The sequence below is a fragment of the Branchiostoma floridae genome, chromosome 3 (assembly GCF_000003815.2).
Source record: "Branchiostoma floridae strain S238N-H82 chromosome 3, Bfl_VNyyK, whole genome shotgun sequence".
NCBI classification, from domain to species: Eukaryota; Metazoa; Chordata; class Leptocardii; order Amphioxiformes; family Branchiostomatidae; genus Branchiostoma; species Branchiostoma floridae.
The window spans coordinates 6,592,070-6,609,591 of NC_049981.1; the positions used below are offsets into that span (position 1 = coordinate 6,592,070).

At 39.9% G+C, this 17,522-nt stretch overlaps 1 protein-coding gene across 1 annotated transcript in view; it reads left to right on the top strand.

Moving 5' to 3' along the window:
• The window catches only part of LOC118411188 (chitin synthase chs-2-like), a 27,337-nt gene that overhangs the window by 973 nt on the left and 8,842 nt on the right, over positions 1 to 17,522 (top strand). The window contains exons 2-13 of the mRNA XM_035813267.1: positions 315 to 502; positions 2,131 to 2,283; positions 5,042 to 5,219; positions 9,176 to 9,312; positions 9,711 to 9,771; positions 10,009 to 10,181; positions 11,887 to 12,042; positions 13,406 to 13,550; positions 14,261 to 14,457; positions 15,161 to 15,328; positions 16,166 to 16,421; positions 16,882 to 17,006. Coding sequence (XP_035669160.1) covers positions 315 to 502; positions 2,131 to 2,283; positions 5,042 to 5,219; positions 9,176 to 9,312; positions 9,711 to 9,771; positions 10,009 to 10,181; positions 11,887 to 12,042; positions 13,406 to 13,550; positions 14,261 to 14,457; positions 15,161 to 15,328; positions 16,166 to 16,421; positions 16,882 to 17,006 — 1,937 coding nt within the window. The remainder of the gene's footprint in view (positions 1 to 314; positions 503 to 2,130; positions 2,284 to 5,041; positions 5,220 to 9,175; positions 9,313 to 9,710; positions 9,772 to 10,008; positions 10,182 to 11,886; positions 12,043 to 13,405; positions 13,551 to 14,260; positions 14,458 to 15,160; positions 15,329 to 16,165; positions 16,422 to 16,881; positions 17,007 to 17,522) is intronic.

Here is a 17,522-nt window from a genome sequence, read left to right on the forward strand (position 1 = left end):
ATCCATCCATCCATACAGCCATTCATCCATACATTCATCCATGCATACATCCATCCATACATACATTCATCCATTCATCCATTCATACGCACATCCATCCATCCATCCATCCAATCATCCACCCTTCCATCCATCCATCCATCCATCCATCCATCCATCCATACATACATACATACATACATACATACATACATACATACATACAATGGCTAATGTTATACATAGAGAAGATGATACGACAATGTGTGAGGTTCTTGAGAATAATTCTACAGACTTTTCAATATGCTATACATCTATATCAAAATACATTTCAGGAATCATATTCGTCAAACCAATATGTTCTACCATGAATTTCATCCATCCCGACACCTGCTTAATGTTTGAGGGTGAGGACTTCGCGTGGGACGTCGGGGTCGGTCTGGGCTTGCTGCTGGTCCAGTTCTTCACCACCACATGGTTCGTCATGAGGAGCCCAACTATCGTCATGGAACGGGAAGCACAGGTAAAATTGGAAAAAGAAATGTACATTCTTAATAAAATTTATATATTTCTTCACTTGTGTAATAATCTAAAGGTCTTAGTGACGAATATTCTCGCTCCATATGACCCCTGTCGACTAAGGCGGCGCTCTCGCGGCTCTCTCACCGCGACCTAAAATTTGACAGATCGCTTAACGATTTGTATAGAAAAGAAACGGATCTTTTTACACTTTGTGTGTTTTGTTGTCCTCTACGTCACACCCTCACATGCTGCATGATATACCTAGTATAAAATGAAAGGTTACAGATATCCTATTTAGGTCGCAGTGAGAGCACAGCGCGATCGCCGTCTAGAGGAAAGGGGGCCTGAAGGTGGGGCCACACGTGCGTATATTTTCAAGTTTAAGAGTTCCGTTTTGACATTTTGGCTAATTTCTTCCATACGTGGCCGCACGCACAAGACGCACCTCAAACGCATCTGAATCGTTTTGTGAAAGTTTCAAGTACGCAGGCAAACGAAAATATACGCCAAGTACGCCCGATAGTTTTGGACATGCACAAAAGTATCGTTCGTACGCAGTTTGGTGGCCAAAACGTAATGAATACGCAATACATTGGTCCTACGTTGGTCGAGTGCGGTATGAAGACGCTATATGTTTGCGCTTTATACGCAGTAATACGCGGATATCGCGGTATTGCGAGTACATAGCGTACTTACAGCGCAGACACAACGCACCATGAACGATCGTATAACAAGTACCCACATAAATCACGATTTAGTGCCGTACGTTCTGCGATCGGGTTGCGCATACTACGCCTACTGATAGCGTGATCGACGCACACTCCAGATTTGGAATAAATACGTAGGTGCATCTGAGTCTAGACAAAACAGATCATCTCAAGATGGCAGATCCAGGCCAGGACCGACGAATTTGTACCTGGGGCATGGAGAGATGGTCACAACTTGCAGGACACCATCAATGTGACAGGTCCTAACAGAGCCAACAGGGAGGGGAAGATGCAGAGGAAACTGTTGAAGCACTGGGTCAATACGCCCAACATACGTACATCATACGCAGCTATTCGCAGCACGGAAAATTCTGTTGCGCATTTCATATGCAATCATACGCACATCATGCAAAAAGGATACGCTGAAGCCGTAATTCAAACGCCAGATGGGTTCGACGTGCAATTTCATTAATTCAAAAAATATTCCAAATGTTGGGCGTACGGCCGCGTATTGACAAAATTTCATGCGGAAACATGCTCACTTGAAAATATACGCGGGTGTAACCCCACCTTTAGTAATGAAAAGTTGTAGTTGTACATGTTCTGGCCACCCTGGTTCAACCGTGTATTCTCCGCCCAGTGAATGCAGTAATATCTGACTCTTGAACTAATTTTTTTAAAAACTGTAATATCCTCCAACAAGAAAATTGGACTCACCCATGTTTTCGACTGAACAGCATCAGTCTTTGTCAAGGAATTAATAATTCACTGGTGCCGTGACATCAGGTTATGCAGAGAGAACACGTGACTCCGTGAGCAGTGAATCATAAGTTGCAAGAAATCTATGGCGCCCACCGTCTGTGTCCGGGATCTTATTAAAGAAACACTTACATTACTTTCTTTTTACCCCAAACCTCTTCAGCTGTTTTGGCTGCCGGGATACAACAGCGTGTTCCCCGCCCAGTGGATGCTGTTGAGCCGTAAGAACAGGAACACGAAGGGGGAGGACTTCACCACACGGAAGAAGACCAAACAGAACACGCACGTCTACATCTGCACTACAATGTACCACGAGGTGAGAAAATATGTTTGTTTGACGCTTGTCAGTAAAATTTTGTGTTAACCCTTGTCTTGCTGAGATTTTTTTTGCAAATTTGTCTTGAGGGTGTTTTAGTACGTATTTATGACAACTTTTAGCTGCTAAAAGGACAAATATAGACACATTAAAATCCTCTTAAGAGGCTTCAGAGAAAATGAAAGGGGACTTTAACCCTCAAACCACCGTACCTTTTTTGTGACGTAGATTACCGTATGGGGTCAAAACTGACCCCAAAACGTTTGGTACAAATTCAGTGTTTTGTGTGACTCTTTTTGTGATTTGTATATATGTATAGTTTCATTAATCAATGTGGGGCAGTCTGACATGATTAGCTGAGAATATTTCTAGCGCATTATCATAATTTATGCAAAAGATCATGAGGACCACATTTTGCACCAATGCTATTCAGACCGGGAAGGAGGCTTTTGATGCCCGTACCAACTTCAGTGCCTTATAGCGCCTGAATAGCTTATACTAGGGCCATGAAACTCGGTAACTTTTTAGAAAATGTTAAAAGCAAACATTTTCAGTGAACAAAGTATGTTCGTCATTTTTCATGTTACCATGGCAACGGAATTCTGACACATATTTATTACGAAATTTTCTAATTTTGTACTTAACATTTAAGTTTTAAGGTTTCCTTAGCAAATAACAGTTGTTTATCACATCTTATGAAATTCAACGTAAATTTCATGACTCAATATTCATAATTTATGCAATTTGATGACGTCATCAGGCAAATTCCAAGATGGCGGCCGAAATAACCTAGATGACGTCATAATGTCGTCATATAACATGATAATGTCACAAAAATTGTTACAATAATTTTGGCTTACATGTACATCATTCTCTGAAAATTTCGTGATCCTATGAAAAGTAGTTTAAGTGTGGGTCACAAAAGTTTGTTTAAAAAAATGCTGGGGTCAGTTTTGACCCCACTGGACCATGCATAAACTTTTTAGGATAACTTAATAAAAAATGAGCCAATCTCGGTAAAAACGTATAAGAAGTTATAGGACATATATACAAACAAACTCCTAAAAGAAAATTTGTTTTTGACAAGAAATGCCATAATGGCACACATCGATATTCGTCTGGGGTCAGTTTTGACCCCATACGGTAGTTTGAGGGTTAAACATGTATTAATGATGTTTTTCTAAGTGTGTATGATAACTTTAAGGTTTCAGGATCGGTTAAATTGGAATATTGCCTTTCCATTTTTTTTCTCATTAATGACTTGAGAAAGAATGGAGCCCTAACGAATTTTGATAGATGGTCATAAAAGCATTCTAAATCGGATTTTTTGGCCATATGGATGACGTCATCAGGTTTTATTGAACCTGATGTTATTTTTTTCTATGAGAAAATACAGGACTTTGGTACATACCACTGTAATGAAAGTTTTTCATGTGCATAATGATCATGATGAAAGCTACAAACTCAGGTTTGCGCCAATTGATATCTGCTAAATGTTCTGTAATTATTAGAGAATGATTTTTTTAATTAGATGGAAACAATTATTTTCTAATAACTACAGATCATTAACAGATATGAACTGGTGCAAACGTGAGTATGTAGCTTTCATCATTATGCACATGAAAAACATAGTTTCATTACAGTGGTATGTACCAAAGTGCTGTATTTTCTCATAGAAAAAATAATATCAGGGGCAATATAACCTGATGACGTCATCCATATGGCCCCAAAAAATCAGATTTAGAATTCTTTTATACCCATCTATCAAAATCCGTTAGGGCTCCATTTTTTCTTAACTCATTAATGAGAACAAAATGGAAGGTCAAAATGCCAATTTAGCCGATCCTGAAACCTTATTAATAAGCTGCTAAAAGGGCAACAACAAAAAAACACATCTTATAAACATCTTAATGCAGACGTATATGACACGTATAAATGCATCAGAAGAAATAAACGTGAACTTTAAACATGTATTAATGGCGTTTCAATAATCAGTTACGAAATATCTAAGCTACTGAAAGGCCACTTAAAAAACTGGAAAATACGGATCTATAATCACCTAATGATCATCTTTACACACACGCAAATAAGCCGTAACGATGCTTAATGTTTTATAAAACGTAATGTTTAATTGAAGTTTAAATATATTTTAATAATCATTAAAAACATCTTTAAGCTGCGAAAGGGAACTTTTTAAAAAAAACGGAAAATACGGACCTATCCGCACCTATAAGCCACCTAATGATCATATTTACTCACACCTAAATAATCCGTAACGATGCTTAAAGTTTTATAAACGTAATATTTAAATGCAATTTAAATGAGGTTTAATAATCATTTACAACACCTTTAAGCTGCTAAAAGGCAACTTAAAAAAACAGAAAATACGGACCTATCAGCACCTACGTAAAGACTACGTAACGCCAATCTTTACGTACTCGATAACAGGTGTATATAGATCCGTAAAGAAGAACAAGACGTCAACGTTAAGCATTATTAAGCATGCTTAAATACCGTTTTTCGTGCCGTGCTTGTTAAGCGTAGGTTGTGTCCTGTCGTCCTCCCTTCCCTCTTAATTTCCGGTATGCATGGCACGGTGTCGTATAGGCCGTGCGTGAATTTATATGTATTGATAAGATCACCTCTCAGTCTCCTGTACAGTAGGGTGAGAATTATTGTTGCGTATGAAGACTTATCTTTCAGATTAAAAGTAAGGAAATTAAATAAATGAGTGAATGATATTATACATTACTCACAGGCTGAATATGAGATGGAGCAGCTCCTAACATCATTACGGGGTGTAGCGGAGAGTCAGGTGGGAGAGCGGACCTTCGAGTCTCACATCTTCTTCGACGGAGGCTGTAAGCAGGGTCAGCCGTCACAGTGGGCTCTGCAGCTGCTGTCACTCATGGATCACACCCTGAAGGACGGCAACAGTTAGTTTTTTTCTTAAATCATTTGCTAGAGAGTTGTGTAGTTTTGATTCCGCCCACTAAGGATGGAAAAATAAGGTTATTTTACTTTTGGTAGAGAGATAGATAGCACATGTACTGCCACATGCAAATAAACACTATCTAGAGTAACACGATCTAGTGTAAATTAACATATAGGGAACCCGTAGCTATCGTCTCTGAATGCAAAATTGTTTCAACATTCATGCAAGGCTTTATTGAGACAATAACCAATGTGTGCGTTAGTATATGATGCAAACATTAAAAATGTTGTAAACAAATGACTGCCTTGTCTATGCACAGCACGAAAACGAATATTTTAGCCTACTTTCCGAAATACTTAAATGTAGCCTAAAGGTGGGAAAATATTTCCGCAGAGTTTACGGTATCATAAAGACCACGGAAACCATGGTTTTACATTTCCGTAACCTTTCCGTATTCGTTAAGGCAAATTAAATACATGTGATATCTTTACATAGCCTTTAAGCATCCTTATATGTGCCGTATAGATGAAACCGTATATAGAAAAAAAACATCTACAGGCTTTGAACCGACTATACGTTCACATACAATCAGTTGAACTTCGCTTTTTTATTTTCGTAGTTCTCTAAGGTGGAAATCACATATAGGAGATACTATAGATCTGATTCATTGCCTTTCCGTTACATTTCATCTCATTTTACATACTCTAATTAGTATAAGTCTATGGAGACGTCCCCCATCTTATGTATAGGTGCAAAAAAGATCAGAAAGGTAGCGTTTATCTTTATTTCTAAGAAGAGGCATTGCTTTTGCCAAAATAAGAGTATTTCCGCTCAATATACCACATGCGCCTTTCACTAAAGCAGCGGCTTTAAATGATCATGAATAGCTCCTGCTGTGTTAGCGTATTTAGTTTATAACAAGAAAAGAAAATCTCCTCCCGTGTGAAACCTACATATGACAGATACAGTCATTCTGTTACATTTGAGCTGACTTCACATAAAAGGGGGGAGGTTTAAGCAAACCTCCCCCCTTTTATGTATAGGTCGAAAAAAGATGTCTGAAAGGTAGCGTTAATCATTATTTGAAGAAGAGACATTGCTTTTCCCAAATTACGAGTATTTTCTGCTCAATATACCACATGCGCCTTTCACTAAACCAGCGGCTTCAAATGCTGTGTTATTTTAGCATGTTTAGTTTAAACAAGAAAAGAAAATCTCCTCCCGTGTGAAAGCTACATATAACAGATACAATCTTTCCGACGTCATTCCGTTACATTTGAGCTGACTTTACATAAAAGGTGGGAGGTTTAAGCAAACCTCCCCCCTTTATGTATAGGTGGAAAAAAGATGTCGGAAAGGTAGCGCTATTAAATCATTATTTGAAGAAAAGGCATTGCTTTTCCCAAATTATTAGTATTTTCCACTCAATATACCATATGCGCCTTTCACTAAACCAGCGGCTTTAAATGATCATGAATAGCCCCTGCTGTGTTAGCGTGTTTAGTTTAAACAAGAAAAGAAAATCTCCTCCCGTGTGAAACCTACATATAAAATATACAATCTTTCCGACATCATTCCGTTACATTTGAGCTGACTTTACATAAAAGGGGGGAGCTTTAAGCAAACCTCCCCCCCTTTATGTATAGATGGAAAAAAGATGTCGGAAAGGTAGCGTTTATCATTGTTCTAAGAAGAGGTATTGCTTTTCCCAAATTACGAGTATTTTCCGCTCAATATACCAAATGCGCTCCTCTATAAAGCGGCGGCCCTGCTTGAATAACTCTTTCTGTGTTAGCGTGTTTGATGAATTCAGGAAAATCAAAATATTCTCATGGGTGAAATCATAAATATAACAGCTGGTATCTTTCCGATGCTTTCCGCTACCATTGAGCTCACTTTACATAAAAAGGGTCTATGTACGTGTGCAAGAAAGATGTCGGAAATGTAGCGTTTATTTTTTCCAGAAGTATCGTATGTTTCCGATATCGTTCCGTTACCTTTGAGCTTACTTTACAGACAACTCTCTGAACTAACTTTACAGAGGTGGAGATTGGTAGTTACAGAAAAAAGATGTCGGAGAAGTAGCGTTGAAAGCAAGGAGGTTAAATATTAAACTTCCATGTCCATGTTTAAAAGAAGGAACAGTCGCCGGGAGCACTGCGTACATGCCGCCGAGGATTTGTGGTCATAATTACGGCGTGTTCCCGTTCAGGGTAAGAGGACTAGTACTGGGCGGCCTGTCCAGTCTGTCGCTCGCGGATGGCTGTGCCCTGCAGCTTGGCATCCCGACGACATAGCGTCCTCACTACCCGGTAACGTATACATGGGAATATAGCGATGGTCGGGTTTGCTGTTCTCAGTTCATATAATTGATAAAAAAACTTTCTTAGCTCCTTGTCTAGAAGAACATTTTTTATCTAGAAGTAAACATGTTCTCCCAGAAAGGCTTGAATTTTCTAGTGTGGTAGCAGTTGTTGTGTTTAGTTAAACCTAGGCTTAACAGCGTACAAAGGGGATGGTGTTTTTTCAAATTCAAATTTATTCGCCGTCAACTATGAATAACGAATAACGCGGCATTGAATTTCTAATTAGCAGCTCCCAGAAGAGGTTCACGTGTGTCATGTGATGGGACGCTATCCAATGACAGACAAGAGTGGGCTTTTCAAACCTAACGACTATGCTAGAATTTATCGAAGAAACCAGTTTGAAGGGCGTCTGTTTCGGGACAAGTCACGAAGGAGCCTTGGACCCATTTCAACACACGGATTATCAGTGTGGTCTTGCCGCATATGGATTCCGACGGAACTACAAGACGGAACGAATACTAGGACACCCAAGGCTTGCCGGAGTATGCTGGAGAGTTTTCAACGGGGCACATGCAACTCAGGGTGAATTCAAGATTGTGTCGTCTTGACCAGCATCAGCTGGTACATGGTGGAGACTACATGGAGAGCACGGCCATCACGAAACAGTGCCCATCTTCGGGAATCCGGCAGCGGAATTTCCTACTGTGATGACAAGATGGAACTAAATGGTACTTGAAATGACGTCTTTCCAGGCGTAACGCCCGACACTGGACTCCAAATTGTGGACTTGAATGTAGCGGAGATTCGTGGATATTGTACACCGATTGTTCCCTCGGTCGACCAAACCAATTCCACAATAAGAATGAAAAGATAGTTAAGACGAAGAAGCCTCAGGTACCTAGTAGGTATGATTCGAACCAAATGAGACACGCATACCCAATGCACATGGTGCGGAAAGTTAAGCCACACAAAACACATAAAACCAACCTAAAGATACGGAAAGGTTTAAACTTACGCCGCCTTTACTAAAAATAAACGACAACTATAGTCCAAGAAAAGATCACGGAAAGCGTTCGGATAGGTACGATTCTGCACATCTTTACGTACCTTTCAGGCTGTGTGAACGACACATAAACGTTGGGGAAATCGTAACGGAAATCGAGTGTAAAGGTGGTCAAAAGATCACGGAAAAGTCTTAAGAAACGCACGCTTTCCGCCCGTAAAGGATATGGAAATGCTGTTATTAACGACGCCTTTAAGCGTCTAATAGTTGCGGAAAGGCACGTGAAGAAGTGCAGAACCGTACCTATAAGTGCCAACGTAAAGGTAACATTAAAGGGAATCTTTACGTTCACGGAAAGAAGTCGTTAAGTTGCGGAAAGGGTGCAGAAACGTCGCGTTTACGTTGAGTTTAAGCTTGCTTAAATACCAGATTTCGTGCTGTGATGAAAGTACATTGAACAAAATAAAGTTTCTAAAGCAACTGGATACGCTTTATTTTGATGTTGCCGTCAAAGGATTTTGGATAATATCTAAAAAGTCTGACCGTTTTCAGAATGTAACAGATTGCTTGAGTATCTTCTTTTATTTTATACCTTGCAGATACAATCACAGAATTAAGTTAACTTTGTTTTGTTTCGATTATTACAAGGCAAGGAAAGCATCATTAGCCAGTGTACGAAGTACGAGACTCCCTACGGGCTGCAGCTGCACTGGGACCTGCACTATGGCAACGGGGAGACCGAGAGCGGCATGAGCTTCAATATTCATCTCAAGGACAACACACTGGTGAGAACGTAAATAGCACATTACAGAGAGCGCATTGGTCAATAACTCAAGTAGGCATTTTACTCTCATTCTAGTTTGTGGACAACTGGACACAATGGAATGAAGAAAATGATGATAATTTATGAATAGAAGAAGAATGTTTGGATGTGTTTTGTGCTTTTAATGTATATTCTAAACTTTACATAGAGCTAACACTTTTATAAGAACAGACAGAAACATAAACCGTTACAGCAGCCACACAAGTACAATTAACTGGACGTTTATCCTTTAGCCTGTGTTTACACAATATCTCGCTGGCTGGGGTTAATTACCCCCTCCGGCAGTTGTAGGACCGGCCGATAGGGGCTTAATTTTAGTCAGGCTCGTTTATCCTGTATCAACAACTCTTGCCTTTCCAGGTGAAGAACAAGAAAAGATGGAGCCAGGTGATGTACATGTCTTACGTCTTAGACTATGCAGGTGAGACCATCTTATCCAACTGTGCCTTTGTTTTATCATTTGTGCCTCAGTAGGCAAACGAAGGCTTAAAGCAAAAACCACTTTTTCAATTTATTAGCATTCAGTTTCGATGAAATTGGGTTACATTATCTTTTCTATTACTTCCCTTTACAGATATTATGTTCCTTAAAACATAATAGTCATATAAATATCTCATGTATATATTTGTGACTTTAACGATTGGTTATCCTCTTGTAGTGTACTTCAGCCCGATCGGAGTTGAGTCCAAGGCGATACCAGACACCGATATGAAGACCAACCCTGTACTGGGCCAGGACAGCTTTAACGGACCACACAGAGCCAGGCTCCACATGAAACGGGATGCTAACGGTGGGGGCGGGTGGACAGCCGAGGAGTTTAATGATTATCAGGTACGCCGTACAAATAAAACAGTCGTCAGCTCTAAGCATACTGACATTGCTTCTTTACTTATGAAGCCTGAGACTTACAGAAGGCCACTAAATAGACCCATCAAATCCAATTGCCCAGTTACCATCAATCGAATTGCAAATTTTCCAAAAATCACTAATTTTGGCTTAGACAATGAAATTTTTAGACTTTCTTGCTGAACTAAACTGGTTTTCATATAGCTGTAATATGTAACACATCTTTGTTAACAAATCATGATTAAAAATTCATAGATTATGCTAACGAGATGACGTAATTATTCAAAATCCAAGATGGCCGACAATATCATGATGAAAAGTATAACCAGCTTATTTTCACTCGGATTTGATCACTACTTGGTAATTTTTTACAGAAAACATTCATGTGAACGTTTTTGATCCATTTTCATGTAGTTTTAGCGTTATATGTTGAAAAATTATCTTAAGGCATTAAAGGTTGATAATCCAAGATGGGGTCATTTTGACGTCGTTGCGTCAGCTTTTGGCAGCAGAAGTCTTATAACACTTAGATATTGATGAGAAGCCTTTATTAGAATTTTCTTGTGTGAAATATTTAGGTATTATGGGAATTCCCCGTTTTAGCCCAAAACATCAATTAAAGACGTCATAATTACGTAATATTACATTATAATGACATGAAAATTTTAGAAATCATAAAAATTGACGAGCATAACACCCCCTCCAACTTTGGTGATCGTACAGTAAGCCGTTTTCAAAATAAGAAAAGTACACACCCCCCCCCTCGGTCCAGGGAATGCCAAACAAGACTGGCAATAAAAATGTATCATTGCCATGACGACGATTGAGGGTACAACAATACAGCTTAAATCAGAAATAGACTGGAACTTCCCTGTCGCACTATCCCTGGCACAATATACTAGCCCACCTGTAACATAAACCTACAGCCAGCAGAAATGTACTATTCCCGGTACAGCACATTGGACTGCCAGTGACCTAAACCTACAGCTAAGCACTACAGAAGTATTTCCTGTCTGCCTGTGGCGTATGGCTTGAACAAGCTCTAGAAAAGAAAATGTATCCTTCAAAACATAACATAACAACCAAGACAACGTGATCCATTGTGCAGAGTTTCCCTGTCTTACCACAATTATCAAAGGACATATTCCTCCAGGAGCCAATGTGACCTACATTCCACCATTGCCTACCAGAGATACGTCTGGAACACATTTAGGGGTGGGGGGACTTGCTACCCAGCATACTGTGGAGTACTAGCATTCTTGGAAAAATGCATGTGCAATTCCTAGAATTTTTGCAGACTGAACGCAATATATACCACTTGACGACTCCCCTGAGGCGTCGTCAAAAAAGCCCAGTCTGGATAGGGTTAAATCTTTCACCGCCTTCTCATTGCCTTGTAGCCCATGTTGTTAAGTCTGTCATTTGAAACCAAGGAGTCAATGTTTTAATGCCAACAACAAAATTTACGTCTAGTGATGCAGTGATGCGTATGGGTCTAAGAGACAGCCCTGGTTGGGTATCTAATATAATAATTTTTCTTGATTTTTTTTTAAGTTTTATTATCGTTAGATAGGAAGCAAAATCATAAAATTTCATTCGTTCATAGTAATGTATTGTGAAGTAGAAGCTTAATTTGGATTGTTTTATTGAGTTTCCAAGGTATACTTAACTGTTTTGATTTTCATTTCAGTACCTACAGATAGATCTGGGAGAAGAGATGGTGTTCACAGGAGTTATAACACAGGGTAAGGCAGGCACGAACGAGTGGGTAACCAAGTACCGGCTGTTGTACATCGACGACGGCGAGCAGTGGCAGTACTACAGGGACAACTCAGGGCAGCCCGTGGTAAGCAATGCAATAAATCTTTAACTATATGTAATCCATTTGCTTTCCGCCGGCAATGCACCATAGAAACACAGTCAAAAATAGACACAGACAAACGTATACGCGTATACTTAGACCACACACACACTCGCGTACACACACACGCACACACACACACGCGCGCGCGTACACACACACGCACATACACACACACACAACCAAACACGCACATGCACACATATAGGTGTATGTATATGTATATGTCTTCATCATATGTATAAGTATATATAAATGTATACAGAGGAAGATGTATGGATATAGCCATCTCGGGTAACTTAAGGCCTGTGATTTGATTGAGCTCCCTGGGGAGTAAAAAAGGGCGTGTCCCCGCAAGGTCACCAGGGTGAAGGCACCGAACATGAATTTCGAACCACTCCGTGACCGCAGGTGACCTCCGGGACGGCCAAGTTTTCAGAACGGTCCAATGACCTAATGTAATGTTACATTGCGAAAACAGGAACTCACTTTGTGGGGCACTCTAACTACTTTTAGAAAGACGTCTAAGTGATAACCGTATAAGGTATTGATGAAGTTTTTATCAAATATTGAAATAATTCGATGCGATTAAGAATACAAGCCCCCCGCGGAACTCGCATAATGGTACCGCCCGAACCCTGTTCGATGTAAAATGGCGGGAAAATGACAAATGGCTTTGATTGACAACGACCCAAAGCTTTGCGAAGCATCTTGCATTTTCAACTTTATGGGCTTCAGCTTCGGTCAAAACGGCAGTATTGCTGACAAATTTAGTGTATTTTGAAGTATCAGCACTTGTTTGTTAAAACTGTCCGCGGCTATTTTTTAAAGTATTTACACTGGAGGTCATTTTTAACGAAAAATTAGGAAGAAAACAACCTTTTTGCTCTTTTTGGCCTAAAGAAATTAAGATTCCTTCACTTTAAGCAAAATAGCCGCGGACAAAATTAAAGGAGGTAAACTCTTATCTTGATGAATATAAAAGCTAAATGTGCTGTCCTCGCAAAGGCTTGGACATGCGAGGTGAACGATGTTTTTTTTACCAAAATGTGTATTTCTAACCCCAAATTCCATCGATCCACATAAAAATCCACCAGTGTCTAGTACATTTTAAACTATTCAAGCATTGTGTGAAGTTTCATCTTGATACGACTAGTACGCGACAAAAAGTTATGAGGATTTAAGCGTTTTAACATAGCTACACGCGTGTCACATGCCTTAAATTACCTGAGATTATCTGCCAGTCTATCGCTCTCTGTAAATTTACTAAATTTAACATACAACACAAAGAATGGAACATGGTGTCATGAAGCCTTACGTTTTTCTTTGAAACCACTGCTCATCTCAGGAGTTTGCGGGGAACCGTGACGCTGATACTCCCGTACGTCAGCTGCTGGATAAGCCAATCACAACCCGTTTCGTCAGGTTCAACCCCGTCCAATGGGCCAATCGGATCAGCATGAGAGTGGAGGTGCTGGGATACTCCGCAGCTGGTAAGTTGAAATCCTTCACTTTGATGATTATCTGAATTTTCAAATGATTCTATACATTGATATTTAAAAAACAATTACTAGCTAGATTTGCTTGGTTTTAGAAATCATAATGGCGTATGACCATTCTACAGAAATTTTACCATGTTTCATAGCATATCTATATATTATGTTGGATAATATTCTTATCTTAACTTAAAACTTAGCTTTCTATTTTTTTTGTATAATATTCTTATTAATGCTCTTCCGTTGTTTTGCTGTAACCAATTGATACCTGGGTTTCTCACTAAAGCTGCTGTACGATGGCGGTATATGGCTGCTTTCTAAATAGGATTCGTTGCACTCTTGACTTTATAATGAGAACATCATACGAAGTGTACACGCATGATTAAAACGGCAACAAAACACGCAAGCGAAGTGTTAAACGATTCGTTTTCATCAATGGAATTCGTTGGATGCTCTGTCAACTCGCTCGGGTGCGGTGACCCCGCCAATGTGCTGCATATTCAATGAGATATCCACTCAAGTAAATTTCATGTCGCATTTTCTGATGTATCTGTACAGGTATTAGAATCATAACTTGAATATTCATGTTAGAAGTCAATCTTGAAGTAGTTGAACTGTAGTATTTAACATTGGGTGAGTCAAATTTTTGTGTTGGATATTACAATCCGACTAGTTCAATCAGTATTTAATGCATGTCTATCCAACAGACAAAGACCGGGACAAGTTCATGCTCGCGACCGACGCAGACGTCAAGTTCTCGCCCCAGTCTGCTAAAGCCCTGCTGGACATCATGACACGTGACCCTAACGTGGGTGCCGTGTGCGCGCGGACTCACCCCCTGGGGTCAGGACCCTTGGTCTGGTACCAGATGTTTGACTACGCCGTGGGACATTGGTTTCAGAAGGTACTGCCATGTTCTGTAAATGTAGTTGCTATATAGTATCAAATGTTTCAAACCACTTCACCTTTAAGGTGCGCTCCGACCGCACTTGTGTCAAGCTTGCGTCACTGCGGGGTTCGAGAGATACTGAACGAATTTCAGAGATAAAGAACGAATTTTTTCCGTTTTGTGTATTTTGTCGTCTCCTAATTCATACTTTTAAGTATTACGCAATATCTAGATTATAAATAATCGGAGAAAATAACAAAACAGTGACTTAGTGAACGAACCCCGTAGTGACGCAAGCTTGACGCAAGTGCGTCGGGAGCGCACCTTTACCAAGCATTAGTTTAAGCTTCTATCCTGTCTTTTAGACAGTAAAAGACCATTTGAATGAAATTGTGAATTGGTCCTTTGTCTTTTGCTTCAAAGCCAAGGTTTAAAAAAGAACGTTATATGTATTTTGTCTTATGTTAATGTAGTTATCATATAAAAGTTGCTTATACTACAGTTTTAGATTAATTTTCTAGGTGAGTAGTCAAGTGAAGAATCAATTAAAAGCATTTAAATTCATAGATGTATTCAAATTGCCATAGTAGTTCTCCTGTATTGCCTATATCTAACATTGAATTCGTCTAACAACGAAAGACTCAACATATTTGCACAGAAAGCTAACCATAGCTCACAACCTTTGTATTCAATTATATCGCGAATGTTCTCGTTACAGGTGGCAAATAGTGTGCTAGGTACAGTCCTCTGTTGCCCAGGATGCTTCAGTGTGTACCGAGCGAAGGCCGTCAGAGACGCGTTACCGACCTACGCCACCAAGGTCACCAAAGCTGAGGAGTTCCTTACCAAGGACATGGGAGAAGATCGCTGGTTCTGTACACTTCTGGTTAGTGCTTCATACTAGAATCAACAGTAGATAAAACAGAAGCATAGCATAATGACAAAGCTAGCAATAAAACAACTATTACTTTCATTATTGAGCTAGTTAAACTGTAATATCCAACACAAAATTGGACTCACCCAAATTTTCGACTAAACAGCACCAGTCTTTGTCAAGGAATGAACAGTCCACTGCTGTCGTGACGTCACGTTTTGCAGATAGAACACGTGACTCAGTAAGCAGTGGATCGTATGTTGCAAGAAGTCTATGGCGACCACCGTCCCTGGCTTCTTTGATCCCACTAGCGAAAAAGTTTGGCTCTATGTCCAAGATTTTAACTTTGTCCAGTGAGACCGAATGACCCGGTGAGGTTCTTTCTGTATAACGTGACGCCACAACAGCATTGGAATGTCCTTCCTTGACAAGACTGGTGCTGTTCAGTCGAAAATTTGTCTCATTACTGACAATTTTTTAGCGTTATGTAAACATATGCTTTAACATCTGTAAATAGTTTCATCAGGTTGGTAGATTACTCATATAGTAAGGTTCTTCAAAATCACAACCAGAATCGTACTTACTTCCAACGTTTCGATGTCTATCAGGCATCATCATCAGGGTTAGAATGACTGGATCTGTTTACATCGGCTATAAGTAGCAGCAAGAAAAAGACACAGTCTAACCCTGATGATGGCGTCTGGTAGATATCGAAACGTTGGAAGTAAGTACAATTCTGGTTGTGTTTTTGAAGAACCTTACTATATGAGTATATACGCTTTAGCGTTTGTCAGTGAACAACATTCATTCATTCAAAAATCAATTCATTCATTCATGCTTACCTTGCAGGTAGAGAAGGGCTGGCGGCTGGAGTACACGGCAGTGTCCGAGGACAGCACCTACTGTCCGGAGGAGTTTGACGAGTTCTTCAACCAGAGGAGACGGTGGATCCCCTCAACTGTCGCGAACCAGCTGGAACTGCTGCGGAAATGGGCGAACGGGCAGATGATCAACGACTACATCTCCAGACTCTTCATCTTGTATCAGGGATTCCTGTTGTTCTCTACCATGATTGGACCTTCTACTGTTATCCTTATCATAGCTGGTAAGTGTCCTTACTTCATATACATACACCGCTCAGTTCGAGTTCATCTATAGCCTGGCCTCACATGAAGTGGCATTTTCATTTTGGCAGTTAAAGTCTAACTATACTTGCACTTGGGGATCAAATTATTAGGAGTCTATATATGGAAATGTATATACTACACTTAATGTAACTTGTTCCAGCAAGAATGCAGTTCGACTTTCATGTGCTTGAACATAACATTTTATGTAGAGAGCAACTGCAAATCAGCGCAGTTCTATGTATTAGCGTGTTCAAAAGCATTCTATATACGGAAATGTGGATACTGTACAGTAGTACAGGCCACATACCCTTCTGATAGCAGTAGATCTGTGCAGTGCCCACAGATAATAATATTTATATAATTTTACCATGAGTTACAGACATTTTAAAGATCATAATGAAAAGGCGAGTAAAATCTGCTTCTCATTGTTTTTGACAGCTGGGCTGGAGCTGGTGGTTGGTAACATCGGAGGCAGTATCATCCCTACAGTTGTCATTCTGTTCCTGGTGTTCGTGGCGTACGCGTTACTCTGTGTCTATACAACACAGGAAACTCAGCTAAAGGTTAGAATTGCTTAATTTAAAGTTTATTCATGATATTGAATTTATGTATAGAATATTTGGTAGAGATATGCTGTAGAATATAAAATATAGTATAGAATAGACTAGAATAGACTAGAATAGACTAGAATAGAATAGAATAGAATAGAATAGAATAGAATAGAATAGAAGGTTATAAAGAATGATTGATAACATTTTTTCATGTACAGGTCCTTTAGATGAATGAAGAATTTGCATTTTAATCGATCGTTTCTTTATTTGTGTGTGTTAGCCCTATCCAGACGGGGGGGGGGGGGGGGGGGGCCTTTCTTAAACACAACCCGGAGATTTTTTGGGGGGGCCCCCCCTTTAGGCGATTCCCTCCCCTGGGAAGGACCCATTTCCCCCGACTGGTCTTTGGGCCCCCGGGGGACAGGGGTGCCTAATTCCCCCCCTTTGGCTGGTGGTTAACGATTTTTCCCCCAGGTTGCCAGGTACCAAGATTTGCCCGCGAACGGTTTTTTTTTTAATGGGGGAAAG